Source organism: Melanerpes formicivorus, unplaced genomic scaffold (assembly GCF_026170545.1).
Source record: "Melanerpes formicivorus ecotype bairdi unplaced genomic scaffold, bMelFor1.0.p_v2 SCAF_16, whole genome shotgun sequence".
Taxonomy (NCBI): Eukaryota; Metazoa; Chordata; class Aves; order Piciformes; family Picidae; genus Melanerpes; species Melanerpes formicivorus.
This window is the reverse complement of record NW_027142368.1, coordinates 12,817,750-12,837,267: the sequence shown is the minus strand read 5'-3', so window position 1 is coordinate 12,837,267 and position 19,518 is coordinate 12,817,750. Positions and strand designations below refer to the sequence as shown.

Genomic DNA, 19,518 nt, shown 5'->3' with positions numbered 1-19,518 from the left:
CCTTCAGCAGCTCTCAGCTGGGAGGCTTGAATTTGGTCATCTAAGCCCAAAGTGGCTTTTGAAGGGGCAGAAAATGACCCTTTTCCCAGCTTCCCTTTGGCAAGTGCAGTTTGCACCTGCCAAGCCCAGTTCTCAGCACTGAATCAGCACCAAGGATCCAGGCACCAGCAGCTGGGCTGCAGACTGAGGTCCTGTTCCTGCCCTGCTCATCAGCAGGAGAATTCAGATTTGGCCACTTCGAAGAGGCCCCTGAAAAAGGCATCATTTGCCCCAAAGGGAAAGCAGCAGCAGCATTCTGACAGCTGTCAGCTGAAGTGACTGGGACCAACCTGTTGGAAACTGGAGGAGGGGGAGGGGTTCTGGGGAATGAAGTGCTACCACCAGCATCCAATGTGACCTTTGCATGTCAAACTTTCAGGCTCTTCAAGAGATGCAGTGATGCATCAGTGAAAAGAGATCAGAAATAGGCAGGACTTCACTTTTTCCCCCCCGATGGCTCCAAGGGGGTCACACCTGGCCTTTTGACCTCCTTATCTAACCCCTAAGGAATGCAGCTTGGAGGACCAGACCCTGAAAAGTGTCCTCAGGGTTCTGTCCCATTTCCTCTGTCCTATAGGGAGCAATCCATCAGGATTTGTATTCAATCCCTTGCCTTGTCCCAGCTTCCCTCTGCAGCTCAGCATGGTTTGTTTCCCAGTGCTTCAAGTCCCATTTCCAGTGGGGACCAGCAGCATTTCTCCTCCTTCTTGAGCTGCTGGGGCAATAAAGACAGCAAAGGTAGTGAGATGCTGTGCAAGCACCTGGGATGATGGCAGTGATGTGGCTAAGCCTTTCTCCCCACCTCCAATAAGTGCTGTGAAGACAGATGAGGTCATGTAGTGCCTCCCAGTAGTACCATCAATATTAGAAGAGCTTTACATAAGGAGCTTGGTCTCCTTCAGCTCCTGTGGGCAGCTCCCCATGAAGGGCTTATCTCCTTCAGGCTCTGTTTTGGTCCCTCACTCCTGACACAACGCCTGAGAAAACACAAGGCAAGCAGGAGGAGCTTGTGAGAGAGAACTTCCAACAGCCCCAGCACACCAGCACCAGGCTGTGCTGGGAGCCTGCTGCATCTGCAGCCCTCCCAGAGCCAACCCTTGGAGACAGCAGCACTGAGAAACACCAAACACTGCTGACCCACTTCAGGCTCATGAGAGGTTTGTGAATCCTTTGCTCAATCTGCTGTTTGCTGCTCCCTGCATCACTCCCCTCACCCCAGCCCTGGCTTAAACATTTCCCTCTCAAACAAGCCCTTTGACTCTTAGCATGGAGAACATCAGATGCTGGGAGGTAGCAGCAGCAGCAGCTTCAAATTGCTGCCCTGGTGGGGGATGTGCCAGCAAAGCCTCCACTCCAGGGCTGCGTCAGTCCTGCGGCTGCACCCAGACCCAGCAGGCTCTTCTCCTGTCCAGCTGGTGCTGGCAACCACCAAAACTTCAACCACCACCTACACAGCATGCCCAGCCTTGCAGGACCTCAGCCCTCACTCCCTGTGCCACCCATGTGTCCCCTCTCTCCCAGCCTGGCTGATGCAGCAGTGCCCAGAGGTTGGGCTACCCCTGGAGCAGGGTGGGCTCCTGTGGCTCAGCTGTAAACTGAGTTTGGTCTCACAACTGCAAAAGGAACCTGTGGTGGGTTGAAATTTCCACACCCCACCCCACCCCACCCCCAACATTAAATTTGCCAGACCAGCTCAGCTGGAAGCAAATGAAAGCTGGAGCCATCCCTGGAGGTTTTGAAGGCCAGGCTGGATGTGGCTGTGAGCAACCTGCTGTAGTGTGAGGAGTCCCTGCCCATGGCAGGGGGGTTGGAACTGGCTGAGCTTTGAGGTCCCTTCCACCCCTAACAACTCTCTGATTTACAAGCAGTGCTACAATCTACAATGAAATGCAATGAATCTGTACAAAATAGGCAGGATTTACAACATTTACAGGTATTTACAATAAATAAACAGCACAAGAACCTCCCCCCTGGCCAAAGACCAGGGGAAGCTCCTAGCTTCTCCCTCTTTGCCTCCCCCTGGCCCCTCTGTACCAAAAAGGACCAGAGAAAGGAGCAGAGAAGTTAGACTCTGCCAAAACAATGCAGCCAAGGTCAAGCAGGAGCAAGTTAGAATACAGAATTAACCAGGTTGGGAAAGATCTTTGAGGTCATCAAGTCCAACCTATCACCCAACACAATCTAATCAAGTTAGTGTCTCTCCCAGAGTGAAGAATCAAGAAGAGGAGAGAAATTGGTCTGGGAGCTAAACCTTATGGTGATGTCTCTCCAGTGGGAATGTTTAGGATTGCCTTTCTTTCCCTTTTCCCACCCAGGAGTGATTGATTTACATTTTGCTACTTTCCTGCTCAAGATCTGTGGGAAATTTTCAAGGCATAGCCTAAAGCTACCCCAGAACCACTGTGGGAGGTGGGCTCTGGGCACAGGGACGGGGCAAAGGCTCAGCCTGCAACACAAGCGTCCTGCCACGCTGCCCACAAGGGTGACACAGCATTGCAGAGCCCTGCAGCCAGTCCCAGCACACTCCCCAGCAGCAGTAGCTCAGGAAAAGGCTGAGCAGCCTTGTCCACAGCTTGACCTCTGCAAGAGGTGACATCTGAGCTGTCACAGCTGAGAGCCACGCTTGTCCCGACCCCCCAAGGACCCTCTGAGAGGAATGTGACAGACGTTTTACTGTGAGATCATAGTATCAGTCAGGGTTGGAAGGGACCACAAGGATCATCGAGTTCCAACCCCCCTGCCATGGGCAGGGACACCCCATATTAGATCAGGCTGGCCAGAGCCTCATCCAGCCTGGTCTTGTGGAGAAACATTGCAGACACTCTACTCCTGCTGAGGGCTTCACTTTTGTTCTCTGTTGGATGTTCTTAAACCCAAACCAACAGCTGGAGGTCCACATCTTTTTCTCCTGGTGTTTTCATGGAGGCAAGAGAGGACAAAGCCATGAGACCCATGAAATGTGGTGAATGTAGCTCTGCCTTTAACCCTGCAGCATCAAGGAAGGACAGCTTGCTGCTGTCCCACCTGCCCTCAGCAGACCTGCAGCAAGCTCCTGTTGCATCAGTCACAAAAGCTCCTTGCTGGGCACCTCACAAGCCCCACACCAGCCATTTCTCTGCAGCATCATGAGCTGGAAGGCTCTTGCAGCTCACTTCAGCTTCCCACAGCTATCAAAAATATACAGGCTGCTGCCAAAAAAACCCCACCTCAACCAAGCCCCTCCTTCCACACAATCATAGAACCATTAAGGCTGGAAAAGACCTCTAAGATCACCAAGTCCAACCACCAACCCACCACCACCATGCCTACTAAACCATGTCCCCAGGTGCCATGTCTAAAAGGCTCTTTAACATCTCCAGGGATGGAGACTGCACCACTGCCCTGGGCAGCCCAGGCCAAGCCTTGGCAACCCTCAAGGGGAAGCACTTGTTCCTCATGTCCAACCTAAACCTCCCCTGGTGCAACCTGAGGCCATGTCCTCTCATCCTTTCCCTCCTCCATCAGAGTGCTCACCATGCACAGGCCCATACCCATCACCTGCTCTTGGCACTGCCTGGCACAGGCACAAACCCAACACAAATGCTCTTTCCTCATGCCTCTGCTGACAGCTGCCCCAAACCAGAGTAGGAAGCAGGAAAGCACTCCCAAAACAGCCAGGGGAAAGAGAAGGTTTTTTATCTCAAACTCTCTCCAGTGTCCCCTCACTGATGGTTTAATGCCCATGGTGGTCTTAGGCTGATGGTTGGACTCAGTGACCTTAGAGGTCTTTCCCAACCCAAACTATCCTATGATTCTATATGCATAGGGCTGGGCACAATGGAGCTGCTGCTGGCAGAAGTCATGCTTGGCAAGGCTCTACAACCTCCCTGGCCACTCACACAAGGGTCACCTGCCCTTTGGATGCAGCTGGATCAGTTTCTCTCCCAAGCACAGCTTAAGAGCAGAGCTGCTTCTAGAACTGGAGAGGACCTGAAGGCACTTTGCTGAGATCAGGTTGGTACCCTCCTGCTGCTGCCAAACCCAGCTTCTCAGAGTCACAGCAGCACATGGGGGGCTGCCAAACCCATTCCAGAGCACCTCACTTTGCTGGCCAAGTTCTGAGGCTGGGTTTGAGCCCCCTGCAGGCACAGAATCCCATCCTGGTTGTCTGCCTCCTGCTGCCGTTTGTCTTGCAGTGGAACAAGATTTTAGCTTCTACCTTCCATAAAAGAAATCATGAAGGGTTAGACCTTAAGCCTCTCCCTGACAGGACTGAGCATTGCTCACTCCAAACCAGACATTTATGGGAACAAATGAAAGGATTCTCAGCCAGGGGATGACATATCTTTTGTGTTCCATGGCAGCTACTTGGCAGGACACTGCTCTGAAGCACTGGAGTAGGTTCAACAAGAAGCCATCCAGGAGACGCAGTGGGAGGTCTTGCTGCCAGCAGCAGCATCCACAGATCTTTAAGCCACCAGCAGGACACCTCACAGGCAGCTGGGGGCATCCTGCACCCCACCCAGGGCACCTTTTGGCTCTTGCCACGCTCACCTTGATGAAGCTTTCCCCCAGCCCTCCCAGAGCCCCAGCAATCCAATGCCAGCAGCTCTGTGGCACCAGGGACAAGCTGCTGCATGGCACAACATGGCACATCCCTTCCTGGGGACAGGCTAGCATCTCCTGTGAGACCAGAAGGGAGGCCACCAAGCCCCAAAAGGCCCAGCAGAAGCTGCCCCAGCAGCCTCCTGTTGCCACTTTGCCATCAAGAAAAGCTAATTATTGCCCTTTCAAGCTCAAGTTTGTAGCTCAGCCTCAGTGAGCTCCATCCCCTCCTCCATCACCTGGAGGTCCAGCTCACTTTTGGCTCTGTTCAGCTGTCTTCTCAGAGAGCTGCTTTCTCCAGGAGGGAGGTTTCCACCCCTGAAACATTTGGGTCTCCCCAGGGAGTAGATAAGCAACTCCCCACAGCATCCATCTCAACAGCCAGGGGCAGGTCTCAGCTCTCTGCTCAGCAGTGGGTGTGGGATGCCACCTCAGGGATAACACTGTGGTAGGGTCAGGAGGGGCTTCCTGGCTCCTTTCTACCTCTTGGAGAAGGCTGAACAAATCATCCCCTCCACCCCAAAGCTCTGCTCTCTACACTCCCAAGCACTGGCAGGCTCAAACTGCCTTAGGGCAGATGCTTCCAGTTTGGGGTGCTGGTCCCCAGATGCAGAAGGTTGATTTCTGACTTGTGATTGATTCTGTGATCATCTATGATTCCATTTCCTTTCTAACAGATGGATGCTTTCAATGCCTTTTCCTGGCAGCCAGTGGGTCCCACCCCCCTCAGGTTCAACATCTACAGGGGGAGGGGGATAATAAAAAAGGGTATTTCTGACCCAGTAAAACAGGCTCAACCCCTGCAGAGAATTCAGCAGCCCTCTGCAGCTGCAGGGCATCCTAACCCAGCTCTTCTGCCCCATGTGGGATTGCAGCAGGCTCTGGAGCATCACCCAGAAGATGACACAGACAGTTCTGCAGGTGCAGAGCCAGGTCCCAGCACTGAGCACTCACAGATCTGCAGGCAGCAGCCTGCAAACTGTTGCTTTGCAGCTGAAATGCAAGAAGCTGCTGCAGGCAGGGAAGGAACCAGCTCAGCACAAGGCAGTGACCTTCCATGAGGCTTCCTGGCACAGTGCAAGCTGAGGAGCAAAACCAGAGCTGTCTCTCTTTTCCTTGCAGGATGCTGGAGAAAGGACCTGGGGAAGGGGTGGCCAAAGCAGCACCAGCATGCACAGAAATGCTTGCTCAGAGAGATTCATCCCTCCCTCTCCAGCCCATCTGCCTGTCCCCACGGCCCACCGAGGGTGGGGAGAGTGTACCAGTCCCTCCTGGAGCCAGGAGCTCTCTGGGAAGACTGCTGAGCAGAGCCCAAAGGAGTGTGGATCTCCAGGTGATGGAGGAGGAGGTGCCACTGCTGCTGAGCTGTGGAGATGAATAGATCCTGGCAGCCTGCCAGAGGAGGGGATGGATGCAGAGAGATAAATGTCCCCATTTGGGGGGAATTATGGATTTATTTCCCCCCTCCCCCCACCATCCTGCCACAATATCACCAGGGCTGAGAAAGGAATGCTGGCACCATAGCTGAGAAAGGAAAGATGGGAAATGCTGAAGGTCAAACCTGTGAAGGTCAGACTTCTGGAGGTCAGTCCCGAGATGGAGCAGGGAGCTCAATCCAGCACAGTCCATCCTCCCTCTCCTGACAGCATCCTGCCCAAGCCCCACCCAGGAAAACGGGGCTGCAGTGGGGAGGGCTTCCTCGTGTGGCCCCCACGCTGAAGTTTCCCCAGGCTGACCTCGATTCAGGACCAGAAATCCTCTTTTTCCCTTCCCCCCGCACCGCAGCCCCACCAGAAGCTACCAGATGGCCACAGGGAGCTAAGCGGGAGCAGGGAACAAATCAACAGGTCCCTGCAAACAAACAAGGCAGGGATGCTCCAAGACACGTGAAAAGGCAGAGACAGCAGGCTAAAAAGCCAAGGACATCCTTCCCAGCCCTCCATGAATTTCATCCTGGGGTGTCCACACCTTGAAAGGGGAGCCCTGCCCCGGTCTCCTCTCCCATCACGCTCCTTTGGAGTCATCTTCTCTCCACAGCTTGGATCAGCCACTGTTGCCTCTGCATTCTGGGGGCAGATGTTCCCTGTGTGGGCTCCTTTCCAGCCCAGGCTGGGGGTCCTATCAAAAACACCCCTTTGAGATCAAAGCTCCATAGAATCATAGAATCAATAAGGTTGGAAAAGACCTCAGGGATTTCCAGCTCCTAACAGCACAAATCCCAGCTGCTTCCTTAGGAAGGCTGAGGACAGTCAGGGCTGGCATCTTCTCCCCACAGCTTAAAGCCACCACTGCTGCCCCTCCTCTCTCTGCATTCTGGCTATTTTGGGGGCAGATTTGCCCTTTCCAGCCCCAGCTGGGGGTCCTATCAAAAACACCCCACTGACATCAAAGCTCCAGCTCCTACCAGGACAAATCCCAGCTGCTTCCTTGGGAAAGGTGAGGACAAACAGCCTGGGCTGTGGATCTTTTCCCCGCAGCTTAAAGCAGCTCATCTCTCTGCAGTTTGGTCACTCTGGGGGGGGCAGGTTTGCCCTTTGGAGCTCCTTTCCAGCCCAAGCTGGGGCTCCTATCAAAAATATCCCTTTGACATCAAAGCCCCAGCTCCCAGCAGCACAAATCCCAGCTCTTTCCCTGGGAAGGGTGAGGACAGCCAGGCAGAGCTCCCAGCTGTGCTTGCCTCCTGCTTTGGGACTGACATTAAATCCGTCTGGGCAGAGCGAAGGGCAAACAAATCTCCCTGCCCCTGCTGACAGGAGAGGAAGCGCAGCTGGAAACCTGATCAAAGCCTTCCAGGGAGGTGGCCAACCCCTCCTGCCAAGGCTGCAAGGCTTTAGCTGGGAATGCTGCTGCTGCTTCCCCTCCTCCTTCCCAGCCGCCCTGTTTCCGGCACATGGCTGACTCCGCTTCTCCCTCCTCACAGCCCTTCTGCTTCCAGAGTGGGTTCTGCAGCTCCAAATCCCAGTTTCCATCCAGGGCTGCTTCCTCCTGATCCTGAAGGCTGATGGTCACTGGAAGTGGCCAACCTAAGAGATCTCAGGTAGGTGGAAGGGACAGGAAGGGAGCAGACTCCCACGCACTTGCGTTTGCGGAAATGCCTTCTGTGCCTGCCTGACCTTCAGGGAGCAAAAGCAGGGAGCTGGGATGGGGAAGGGAAAGGGAGCTGGGATGAGGAAGGAAAAGGAAAGGGAGCTGGGATGAGAAAGGGAAAGGAAAGAGAGCTGGGCTGAGAAAGGGAAAGGAAAGGGAGCTGGGATGGGGAAGGGTAAAGGAGCTGGGATAAGGAAGGGAAAGGAAAGGGAGCTGGGCTGAGAAAGGGAAAGGAAAGAGAGCTGGGCTGAGAAAGGGAAAGGAAAGGGAGCTGGGATGGGGAAGAGAAAGGGAGCTGGGAGGAGAAAGGCAAAGGAAAGGGAGCTGTGATGGGGAGGGGAAAAGGAGCTGGGATGGGGAAGGCAATGGAAAGTGAGCTGGGATGGGAAAGGAAAAGGAGCTGCTTAGGATCAGAGTAAGGATTTACTCTGCTCATTGTTACTGGGTTAAAAACAGGCACTTTTGCCTATTACCAGGCATGGCAGCTCCTGGCCTCCATCCCAAGCAGACACTCACCTTGACCAGGTAGATCTGCCTTTTGCTACGTCAGCCTGTGGGAATGCTACTCGGGAATGCTGCCTGGGAATGCTGTGTGTCCACACAGAGCACTGGGGATCCCCAGCAGCTCTGTCCCCTCACCCCCCCAGGAGCCAGAGGAAAGCAGCAGCTCTTACCTTCTGTCCTCTGGCTGCAGGAATCCCACCTTGGGAGCTGGCTCTTGCGCAGAGAGGAGGGAGGGAGGAAGGCAGAAAAGGGGGGAGGGTGAGGGGAGGAATAACTTGGGAGTTTCCCACAATGCACCTCTGCAGACCGCATGAAGATGGAGAGCAAGGGGGAGGAGACAGTGCTCCAATCCAGAGGGGAGGGCTGGGACTTGGAGGGAGGGGAGCAGGATGCCCGGTGGGGGTTGGCAGGGTGGTGAGGGCAGGCTGGGCACAGCTCCATGGGCCCCTTCAGCCAGGGGCCGGGCCCTAGGCTTGCAGGCTCCAGGATTTGGGGCTGTCCCTGCAGCTGTGAGCCCACCTGCCCCACCTTCCACTCTCTTGCTCCTCCAAATCCCATCTGGGTTGCAGTGATGACAGTGAGTGTGGCAGGGCAGAGGGTCAGCCTGCTAAACTGGGATGTTTGTGTGCAGACAACAAAAACAGGAGGATGTGGTGCTCCCCCTCTCCCCCCCTCCTCCCCCAGGATAAAGGATTTCTGAGTGTGACAACCCCCCAGCAGCAAGTCAAGGGCTTCAAAGACTCTCTTGCCAAGGAGAAGCTCTGCACAGCAAAGGGATGAAGCTTGAATGCTGCACCTTGGGGTGGTTTTGTGCCAGTTCCCCTCCCCTTGTCCCATCAGGCTGGGATCTGATCCCCATCCTTACACAAATCCTGCAAGGTCCGTGAGGGGCTGTGGACAGCCCAAGGTTGGCTCAGATCTGGGCACACAGCCCAGGTCCTGCTGCAGAGCACCATCAGACATCCAGCCAGGCTGTGCCAGACACAACCTCCTCCTCAGCCACATCATCACTTCAAAGCAAAGAGCCCTCCTTAGCATCACTGAATCATTGAGGTTGGAAAAAAACTCCAAGGTCATGGAGTCCAACCCTCAACCCACCACTGCCAGGTCACCACTAAAGCATGGCCCTCAGCACCACATCTCTGCATCTTCTGAACATCCCTTGAACTGCTGCCTGACTCAGCATCCCACACAGAAGGTCCTTGCAGTGAAAAGATGAACCCCTGAAATGGGTCTTTGGGTCTCCAGAGGGGCTGGAAATTCCGGGCCTTGGGAGTTTTTCACTCAAACCTGTTGCTGGGATGAGGTTGAGCTTCCATGTGAAGGAGGTGAGAAGCAGGAGAGGGGCTTCAGCTCCCATGACCGTGAGTGTGGTTTGCTGAAACCACTTTTTTCCTACCCCAAACACTATCTTCCTGGTGGGTTCAATTGCTGGGAGTTCCCAGGGCATCCAGCAGCCATCTGGGAGGGTTTGGAGGGGCTGCTGGGTGAGCTGCTGCCTCGTGGTGGGGAAGGAGGAAGTGGGAGCTTGGGCTTCCGGAGAGCAGCCAAACGCTGCCCGAGCGTGGGACGGGCAGCACCCAAGTCCTCCTGGCAGCCTCCCCCCAGCCCAGCACTCCAGGGGTGAGTCCATCGTGGCATGTCCCTGGCTGTCCCCAGGCTGGCTCCAAGCTGCAGCCCCTGCTCTGGTTCCAACCCCCCCGGACACTTTGTCGGGTGTTGGTTTGCTCTCTTCCTATGCCCCAGTCCCAGGGGGGGACATCCCCATGGTGCCAGATCCTGCAGCACCCACAGCCCTGGGGAGCATGCTATGCTGGAGTGACTGCCCTCAGCCATCCCAGGGTGGGAAGAACTGGGCTGTACTTGGTGCCCAGCTCAAAAACCTTTAGCTGTGGTGCAGCCACGGTGCTCTCTAACCGTTGTTCATCTTAGGTGACATCCCACGATGGCTGAGGAGGAGCATGCCACAGCTGGCCTCTCACAAGCACTGCAAGGGCTTACAGTTAAAGACTTCCAGGAGTTTAAGACGAAGCTATTGGAGGTTCAGGTGGAAGGAGGATGGAATATCCCAGAGGATTTGCTGGAGAAAGCCACTCAGCCCTGCACGCTCGTCAGCTGCACGGGCAAGAGCCTCGGCGACGATGCTGCCACGGACCTAGCCCTTGGGTTGTTGGAAGAGATGAACCAGAGAGACCTTGCTGAGGAGCTCCTGCATGAGAAGGTGAAAGGTAGGAAGCCAGCAGATATTTTCCTTTTCTTTGTCTCTTTTTTTTTTCCCCCTTGAGTGATCCTGGAGACAGGTTGAAGTCAGAAGGAGCAGGTTTCAGCTCGCCAGGGAGCCTGGAAACAGGGCAATGAGGCTGGGGAGGGGTCTGGAGCACAAGCCCCATGAGGAGGGCTGAGGGAGCTGGGGGTGTTTAGCCTGGAGGAGACTCAGGGGAGACATTCTTGCTCTCTACAACTACCTGAAGGGAGGCTGTAACCAGGTGGGGGTTGGTCTCTTCTCCCAGGCAACCAGCAGCAGAACAAGAGGACACAGTCCCAAGCTGCACCAGGGGAAGTTTAGGCTGGAGTTGAGAAGAAAGTTCTTCACAGAAAGAGTAATTTGTGCTGCCCAGGGGGGTGCTGGAGTCCCCATCCCTGGAGGTGTTCAAAAAAGGCTTGGATGTGGCACTTGGAGCCATGGTTTGATTGTCAGGAGGTGTTAGGTATTAGGTAATAGGCTGGACTTTATGATCTCTGAGGTCTTTTCCAGCCTGGTTCATTCTATGATTCTCAGTGTGAGGGCTGGAGCCACCTTGCTTCTTGCTGTCCCCACTTACTGCCAAGCTCTTCCTTCTGGAGAAGAGCCTTCAGCTCTTGGCTCTGCCTGGCAGGTCACAGTATCACAGTATCACAGTATCACTTAGGTTGGAAAGGACCTCGAGGATCATCGAGTCCAACCTGACACCGCAGACCCCATGACTAGACCATGGCACCAAGTGCCACGTCCAATCTCCCCTTGAACGCCTCCAGGGTCGATGACTCAACCACCTCCCTGGGCAACCCATTCCAATGCCGAATGACTCGCTCGGTGAAGAACTTCCTCCTCACCTCGAGTCTGAACCTCCCCTGGCGCAGCTTGAGACTGTGTCCCCTTGTTCTGGTGCTGGTTGCCTGGGAGAAGAGGCCAACTCCCTCCTGGCTACAACCACCCTTCAGGTAGTTGTAGAGGGCAATAAGGTCACCCCTGAGCCTCCTCTTCTCCAGGCTAAACAATCCCAGCTCCCTCAGCCTCTCCTCATAGGGCTTGTGTTCAAGGCCTCTCCCCAGCCTTGTTGCCCTTCTCTGGACACGCTCAAGTGTCTCAATGTCCTTCTTAAACTGAGGAGCCCAGAACTGGACACAGTACTCAAGGTGCGGCCTAACCAGAGCAGAGTACAGGGGCACTATGACCTCCCTGCTCCTGCTGGCCACACTATTCCTAATGCAGGCCAGAATGCTATTGGCCCTCCTGGCCACCTGAGCACACTGCTGGCTCATATTCAGGTGGCTGTCGATCAGCACCCCCAGGTCCCTCTCTGTCTGGGAGCTCTCCAGCCACTCCGACCCCAGCCTATAGCTCTGCATGGGATTGCCATAGCCAAAGTGCAGCACTCAGCACTTGGACTTGTTGAAAGCCATCCCATTGGCCTCTGCCCATCTGTCCAGTCGGTCGAGGTCCCTCTGCAGAGCCTTTCTACCCTCTAACTGACTAATATCTGCCCCTAACTTGGTGTCATCTGCAAACTTGCTGATGACTGACTCTACCCCTTCATCCAGATCATCAACGAATATGTTGAAGAGGACAGGGGCCCAGCACTGATCCCTGGGGGACACCACTGGTGCCTGGCCTCCAGCTGGATGCGGCACCGTTCACGACCACTCTCTGGGCCCGGCCCTCCAGCCAGTTCCTAACCCAGCACAGAGTGTAGTGGTCCAATCCACAGGCTGACAGCTTAGTCAGCAGTCTGCTGTGGGGGACGGTGTCAAAGGCCTTGCTGAAGTCCAGGTAGACCACATCCACAGGCCTTCCCACATCCACCAGGCGGGTCACCTGATCATAGAAAGAGATCAGGTTGGAGAGGCAGGATCTGCCCTTCCTGAATCCATGTTGGCTGGACCTGAGCCCTTGGCCATCCTTCAGGTGCGCAGTTACCTTTCCTCCTGGGATGCAGGTCCTTTCCTCCTGGGATGGGGATTAAAGACATCTCTGCAGAGCTCATATTTGGTGACACTTTGGAGCTGGAAACATCACCAGGAGCCCAGGGATGGTTCCCTTGGCCCCAGAGACAGGAGATGGGTGGAGGCTGCAGGTGGCCCCAGGCAACTGCAGTTGCTCCAAGGGTGGATGAGGACTGTGGGGTGGTTAACACAAGGGTTGGCGGATCAGGATGATGGGAGGACCTGGCAGAGGAGAAGGATCCCCTTGACTAAATTCTAGCAGATGATGTCCTAGAAGGACCTCCTCAGCTGAACAGAAGCCCTACATTCTGGCAGATGATGGCCCAGGAGGAAGCCCCAGCTGAGCAGAGTGCCTCACTTCTGGCAGACGATGTCCTTATTGCCTCAGCCAGACTTAGGAAAGCCCTGGCTGTGTCCCGTGGCTGTGTCAGGAACACGGTTGGGTTGGTTAGGAGCTTCTCAAGGACCTGGTTGTCCTTGGAACTGACTCTGCTTCTCACTGCTCCAGAGTACAAGCAGAAATACAGAGAGCACGTGGTCCAGAAGTTCCTCTGGTACGAAGAAGTGAACTCCTGTCCCGGGGAGAAGCTGTCCGTCAGCAGCCGCTACGCCACCCTGAGCATCGCCAGGAAGCCGTGGAGGAAGCCTGGAGGCGAGCAGGGAGCTGTGGCCAGCAGCCATGGAGGTGCCAACGCCAGCAACGGAGCAGCCACCACCATGGTCACCGCACAGACACTGTTCAAACCCACCCAAGCCGGACAAACACCGCAGGTCGTGGTGCTGGTGGGGGCCCCGGGCATGGGGAAGACGATGACGGTCAGGAAGGTGATGGTGGAGTGGGCAGAAGGGATCCTCTATAAGCAGTTTGACTACATCTTCTGCATAGACTGTAAAGAGCTCACCCTGAGCGAGGAAGTGAGCGTGGTAGACCTGGTTTCAAAGTGCTGCCCTCACAGAAGAGCGCCTGGGAAGATCCTGGATGACCAGAAGAAGATCCTGTTCATTTTTGATGGCTTTGAGGCCCTGGGATTTTCCCTGACTCAGCCCAAAGATGAGCTGAGCTCTGACCCCAGGGAAGCGAAGCCGCTGGAAACCATCGTGATGAGCCTGCTGAAGAAGACCGTCCTGCCCGAATCCTCCTTGCTCATCACCACCAGGCCAACAGCTCTTCGAAGCCTGGGGAGATGCCTGGAGGGCGAGTGTCAGGCTGAAATATTGGGATTTGCTGCAGCCAGCAGGCAGGAATTTTTCCACAGGTACTTTGAGAACAACAACAAAGCTGCTGTGGCCTTCAGGTTCGCCAGGGGCGATGAGGTCCTCTACAGCTTGTGCGCCATCCCCGTTGTGAGCTGGACGGTCTGCACCATGCTTGAAGGAGAGCTTTGCCTGAAGCAAAACCTCCTTGAGTGCTCCAAAACCACCACACAGGTGACCATGTCCTACCTCTCCTGGTTAATGAAGTGCAGAGGCAGAGACAACCCGCAGGACCTCCAGCGGTTCCTGCTCAGGCTTTGCTCCTTGGCTGCTGACGGCATCTGGAAGCACAAGGTGCAGTTTGAGGGGAAGGAAATCGAGGAGCGTGGCTTGGACCAGCCAGATCTTCTCCCCCTCTTCCTCAATGAGAAGACCTCAAAGAAAGGTGGGGACCATGGGAATGTCTACAGCTTCCCCCACCTGCACCTGCAGGAGTTTTTTGCGGCGATGTTCTACGTTCTGGAGGGTGAGGAGGAGGCGGTCGATGGCGCAGGGGCTCTCAGGAGGGACCTAAATGTGGTGTTAGAAAGCTACAGCAAGTCCAGGAAGGATCTGAACTTCATGGTGAGGTTCCTGTTCGGCCTGGAAAGCCCCAAATCCATAGAATATGCAGCTGAAGCCATCGGCTGCAGGATTGCACCGCAAGCCAGGGGAGATATGCTGAGGTGGCTTCAGGGGAGGCAGGGAGGCACCTCCCACCCTGGCCAGCTGCTGAAGGTTTCAGAGTTGGACACTTTCCACTTTTTGTTCGAGATGAACGAGAAGAGCTTCACACAAAGTGCCTTGGGTGGCTTCACTGACATTGACTTGCAGAACATCAAGTTGAGCCTCTATGACCAGCTGGCTCTTTGCTTCTGCATCAGGCAGTGGGATGAGCTGGCCTGCGTCACCCTCCGGGGATGCTCCTTCGAGCTGCAAGATCCCAAGGAGGAGGTCCCTCAGTAAGTACCACCCTGCTCTGCTCTGGTGACACCCAACCACAAAGATCTCTCCTTAGAATCGTAGAATCAAAGAACTCTTTGGGTTGGAGAAGACCTTTAAGATCATTGAGTCTAACCATCAACCCAATGCCACCATGCCTTCTCCACCCCAAACACCTCTCCCCTTCTCCACCCCAACCCCCTCTCCCCTTCTCCACCCCAACCACTTCTCCCCTTCTCCACCCCAACCACTTCTCCCCTTCTCCACCCCAACCACTTCTCCCCCCCAACCACTTCTCCCCTTCTCCACCCCAACCACTTCTCCCCTTCTCCACCCCAACCACTTCTCCCCTTCTCCACCCCAACCCCCTCTCCCCTTCTCCACCCCAACCCCCTCTCCCCTTCTCCACCCCAACCCCCTCTCCCCTTCTCCACCCCAACCACTTCTCCCCTTCTCCACCCCAACCCCCTCTCCCCTTCTCCACCCCAACCCCCTCTCCCCTTCTCCACCCCAACCACTTCTCTCCTTCTCCACCCCAACCACTTCTCCCCTTCTCCACCCCAACCACTTCTCCCCTTCTCCACCCCAAACACTTCTCTCCTTTTCCACCCCAACCACTTCTCCCCTTTTCCACCCCAACCACTTCTCCCCTTCTCCACCCCAACCACTTCTCCCCTTCTCCACCCCAACCACTTCTCTCCTTCTCCACCCCAACCACTTCTCCCCTTCTCCACCCCAACCACTTCTCCCCTTCTCCACCCCAAACACTTCTCCTCTTCTCCACCCCAAACACCTCTCCCCTTCTCCACCCCAAACACTTCTCCCCTTTTCCACCCCAAACACCTCTCCCCTTCTCCACCCCAAACACCTCTCCCCTTCTCCACCCCAAATGATGGTTTTAAAGGCATTTCAGCTCCTTCCACCCCAACACCAGCTTGTCCTTCCCCTGGAGGTTTTTGTTCCCCGCAGATTTTACTCACTCTTGGGGAGCATTGTGGCTCACTAAGGATCATGTTAGCTCCTCCATCCTTGGTATGTCGTGGATTGGTAGAGATTTTGCTTTGCTTGCAAGCAGGTGACTCTCAGCAGTGATCTTTTGCACCTCTAAAGCCATGGAGGTCCAACCTGAGGAGACCTTCCATGAACTGGTGGCAAGTTCTGCTCGGATTTGTGTGCCAGTGAGGGCTGCCCATGCCTCTCAGGGTTCTGTCTCCCTACAGGTCTGGTGCCTCAGGAGATGGAGAACATCCCTGTCCCCGTGAGGAGCCACATGCCCCCATCCAGCTGCTCTGTAGGGCTCTGCAGCACCCAGGCAGCCAGCTGCAGGTGCTCCGGTAAGAGATCCACCACCCAAACACATCCATGGGGCTGCCACCAGCATGGGGTGGGGGAACCTGGCCACCCCCCTTTGGGGCACCCAAACCAGAGAAGGGTGAGTGGGTGCTGCCCCATGGGGTCAACTCTTCCTTGTGTCCTGGGGTCCACCAGCAGGTGACTGGGAGCTGGGGATGGGGCTCCACTGGGGGTGGGTCAGGGTGGGATGAGTGTTGCCCCTTCATTCTGATTGGACACAGCTGGGTGTGGCTCCTTCATGCTGATTGGCCCTGCAATGCATGAGTGGGTTCCTCCATGCTGATTGGCTGTAGAATGGGGGGGGTGGACGGGGGTGGTCCCTCCATATTGACAGTGTGGATCCTACACACCGATTGGCTGGATGGTAGGTAGGCAGGTGTGGTTCCTCCGTGCTGGTTGGCTGTGGTTGGGTGTGATCCATCATCCATCCATGCTGATTGGCTGGGAGGTGGTTGGGTGTGTCCCTCCATGCCAACTGGCCACACGGTGGGCATGGCCTGGCCATGCCGCTTGGCTGTCTCAGGGGGGAGCGTGGTCCCTCCTTGCTGAGCGGCCGGCTGGTCATGGGGAGCTGGCGCTCAGCCAGGGCAGCTGTGGTGAGCTGCTGGCTTCCCCGGGGCTGTCCCACAGGCTGCGGTGGTGCCGGCTGGCCGAGAGCTGCTGCGCGGAGCTGGGGGTGCTGCTGGCCCAACACCCCAGGCTGGCCCAGCTGGAGCTGGGAGATGGGGCCCTGGGTGACGCTGGCGTGAAGCTGCTCTGCCAGGGGCTGCGGCAGCCCAGCTGCCGCCTGCGTGTCCTGCGGTGAGTGGCTCCGGCACCCACGGCTGTCCCCCCGGCGCTCAGGGGCAGCTCCCAGGAGGCCAAACCCTCAGGGAACGCCAGGGAGGTTCTCCAAAAGGGTCCCTCTGGGGTGGCATTGTCCTTCTGTCTCATTATACCAGGGTGAGGAGCTTGAAAGCAGTGGCACTGGGCGGGGACTGTCACCATAGTGAGGTGGAATTGGGGTGGGAACCATCACCGTGGTAGGTTGAGGACCATCACCATGGTGCCATGGCAGTGGGGTGGGGGCTGTCACCAGTGTGGGAAGCATCACCATAGGGACGTGAAGACCATCACCATGGTGCCATGGCACTGGGGTGGGGGCTGTCACCATGGTGAGCTGGAATTGGGGTGGGAACCATCACCATGGTAGGCTTAGGACCATCACCGTGGTGGAGTGGCACTGGAGCACCGACTGTCACCACAGTGGGCTGGCACCAGCGTGGGTGTGAAGGCCATCACCATGGTGCCGTGGCACTGGGGTGGGGGCTGTCACCATGGTGAGGTGGAGCTGGGGAGAAGGGAGGCTTTGTGCTGGCTGTGATGTTCCTTCCCATGGCTCCCCGGCAGGCTGCGGTACTCCAGCCTCACCAGCGCCTGCTGCCAGGACTTCGCCGCCGTGCTGGCCAGCAGCCCGCGCCTGGAGGAGTTGGATTTGTCCTTCAGCGAGGGGCTGCGTGACGCTGGGCTGCATCTGCTGTGCCAGGGGCTGCGGCACCCCGGCTGCCGGCTGCGGACCCTGCGGTGAGGGACCCCCAGGCCTGCTTGGTGTTTCCTCCCTCCCGCCCGGAGCGGCTCCCCAAGGGGCTGGCCAAACCCCGCGTCCCGTTTCGGTCCCACAGGCTGGGGAGCTGCCGGCTGACCGGTGCCTGCTGCCAGGACCTGGCTGCTGGGCTGGTGGACAACCCTCACCTCACCTGCCTGGACCTGAGCGACAATGAGCTGGGATCTGATGGTGTCCTGCAGCTCTGCCAGCAGCTCCAGCATCCCTCTTGCCAGCTGCAGGTCCTGGGGTAAGGTGCCTGGCACGTTCCCCTTCCATCCCCAGCATCGCCCTGGGGTTGGATTCTGTAGGACAGGCAGGGGGTACCACGGAATCATCAAATGCCAGGTTGGAAGGGACGTCAAGGATGATGTGGTCCAACCTTTCTTTGACAAAGCATGGTCTAGATCCAGCTGGATCTTCGAAGAGTCCAGTTTGGGGGACTCCACCACTTCCCTGGGGAGATTATTCTGAGGGCAGATTGTCCTTGTGAAAAATGTGTCTCTTGTGTCCAACTGCAATCTGCCCAGAAGTACCTTGCCCCCATTATGGCCTCAGGTTGCTCCAGGGCAGGTTTAGGTTGGCCATCAGAAACAATTTCTTGCCCTTGAGGGTAGTCAAGACCTGGCCCAGGCTGCCCAGGGTGATGGTGGAGTCCCCATCCCTGGAAAGGTTTCAAAGCCCTGGAGCTGTGGTGCTGAGGGCCATGGTTTGGCAGTGCCCTGGCAGTGCTGGGTTGAGGGTTGGACTCCAGGATCTTGAAGGTCTCTTCCAACCAAGACAATTCCATGATCCCCCTTCATCTTTTCCATGTTTTTGGACTCCTTGTCAAAAGGAAGTCTCCATCTGTGTAGTCACCCTCGAAACACTGGACCACGACGAGGTCCCCCCAGAGCCACCTTTTCTCCAGGCTCAACAAACCCATTTCCCTCAGCCCTGCCTTATGGCAGCTTCCCAGTCCTTGGATCATCTTTGAGGTCCTCTCTGGACCTTCTCCAGCCTGTCCACGTGGGGCAGTTTGTACAATGGGGACCAAAACTGAACCCAGTACTGCAGGGTGGGATACCTGCATCCCAGTGCCCAGGAGAGCGCGGGGTGGGGTGGGCTTTAACAGCTCCTCTCCTCTTCTCTCTCTGTTTCAAGCCTGAGCACCTCTGAGCTGGATGAGGAAGTGCTGCAAGAACTGGCTGCCCTCAGGACACTGAAGCCCAACCTGAAGGTCAAGGACCTCCTGGAGCAGGACACGCCAGAGACAGGGGCCATGGCACGGCTGCCCTTCCACCGTGGGGTCCTGCCGGGGGGCAGGAAGGGGCTCCCCTCCTCTAGGAGAGCTCCTCACCTTCAGGAGAGGTCCAAGCCTTCAGAAGTCTCCTTTAACAGAGGTCCTCACTTGTAGGAGAGGTTTCCTCCTTTGAGGAGAAGTCCCCTCTAGGAGAGCTTTCCACTTTGAGCAGAGGTCCTCTGCTGCAGGAGAAGTCTCCACTTTTAAGAGAGCTTCCCACCTTTAGGAGAGGTCTCCAGCTTTAGGAGGGGTCCTCACCCTTAGGAGAAGTCTCCACTTTTAGGAGAGCTTCTCACCTTCAGGACTGGTCCTCACCTTTAGGAGACCTCCTCACTTTGAGGAGAGCTCCTCACAACAACCACAGCCATTTCTATCTCAGTTCTTGGTGCTGCTGAAGCCTGGGAGATGCCCCCCTGGGTCTGAGCCTGCCCCATCCACGGGGGGCACAGGGGAGAAGGTCCTGCCTGCATCTGCTGACCTCCAGAAACCAGGCAGAGCTGGTCCAGGTCCTTCCCTCTCCAGTGTCCCCACCATGTTGGTGGGAAGAGCTGTGGGTGTTTGCTGATGCCAAATAAAGGTGCTTGGGACAGACCCAGGAATTCCTCTGTTCCCTTCCCCTTGTCCCCTTCCCCATCCTCCCCACCACACCCAGGGATGTGTCTGTGGGTCCAGCTCCTGCCCCATGTCCCCAAGCCCTTGCAGTGAGTCT

The 19,518-nt window shown here is 56.3% G+C and overlaps 2 protein-coding genes across 3 annotated transcripts in view; one reads left to right on the top strand and one right to left on the bottom strand.

Annotated features, from left to right (window-relative positions):
• The window catches only part of CEND1 (cell cycle exit and neuronal differentiation 1), a 23,541-nt gene extending 15,048 nt beyond the window's left edge, over positions 1-8,493 (bottom strand). Inside the window, exon 1 of one of the 2 annotated variants that reach the window (XM_068148261.1) lies at positions 8,385-8,493. The gene's annotated coding sequence lies outside the window, so the exon portion shown is untranslated. Of the gene's footprint in view, positions 1-6,184; positions 6,409-8,384 lie in introns of those variants that run through there. The other variant, XM_068148262.1, reaches the window with a different exon arrangement.
• Positions 7,357-19,438, top strand: LOC137446015 (NACHT, LRR and PYD domains-containing protein 12-like). The gene is made up of 8 exons (XM_068148260.1): positions 7,357-7,660; positions 10,147-10,442; positions 12,926-14,612; positions 15,813-15,926; positions 16,576-16,746; positions 17,335-17,508; positions 17,607-17,777; positions 18,671-19,438. Exons 2-8 carry the CDS (start codon positions 10,160-10,162, stop codon positions 18,921-18,923), a joined length of 2,853 nt encoding a protein of 950 aa, XP_068004361.1. The 5' UTR covers positions 7,357-7,660; positions 10,147-10,159; the 3' UTR covers positions 18,924-19,438.
• Positions 19,439-19,518: the final 80 nt, after the last annotated feature.

Coding starts and splice junctions, on each gene's coding strand:
- LOC137446015 (XM_068148260.1), top strand. CDS start 10,160: ATGGCTGAGGAGGAGCATGCCACAGCTGGCCTCTCACAAGCACTGCAA. Junction 10,443..12,925: donor CCTGCATGAGAAGGTGAAAG/GTAGGAAGCCAG, acceptor TCACTGCTCCAG/AGTACAAGCAGAAATACAGA. Junction 16,747..17,334: donor TGCCGCCTGCGTGTCCTGCG/GTGAGTGGCTCC, acceptor GCTCCCCGGCAG/GCTGCGGTACTCCAGCCTCA.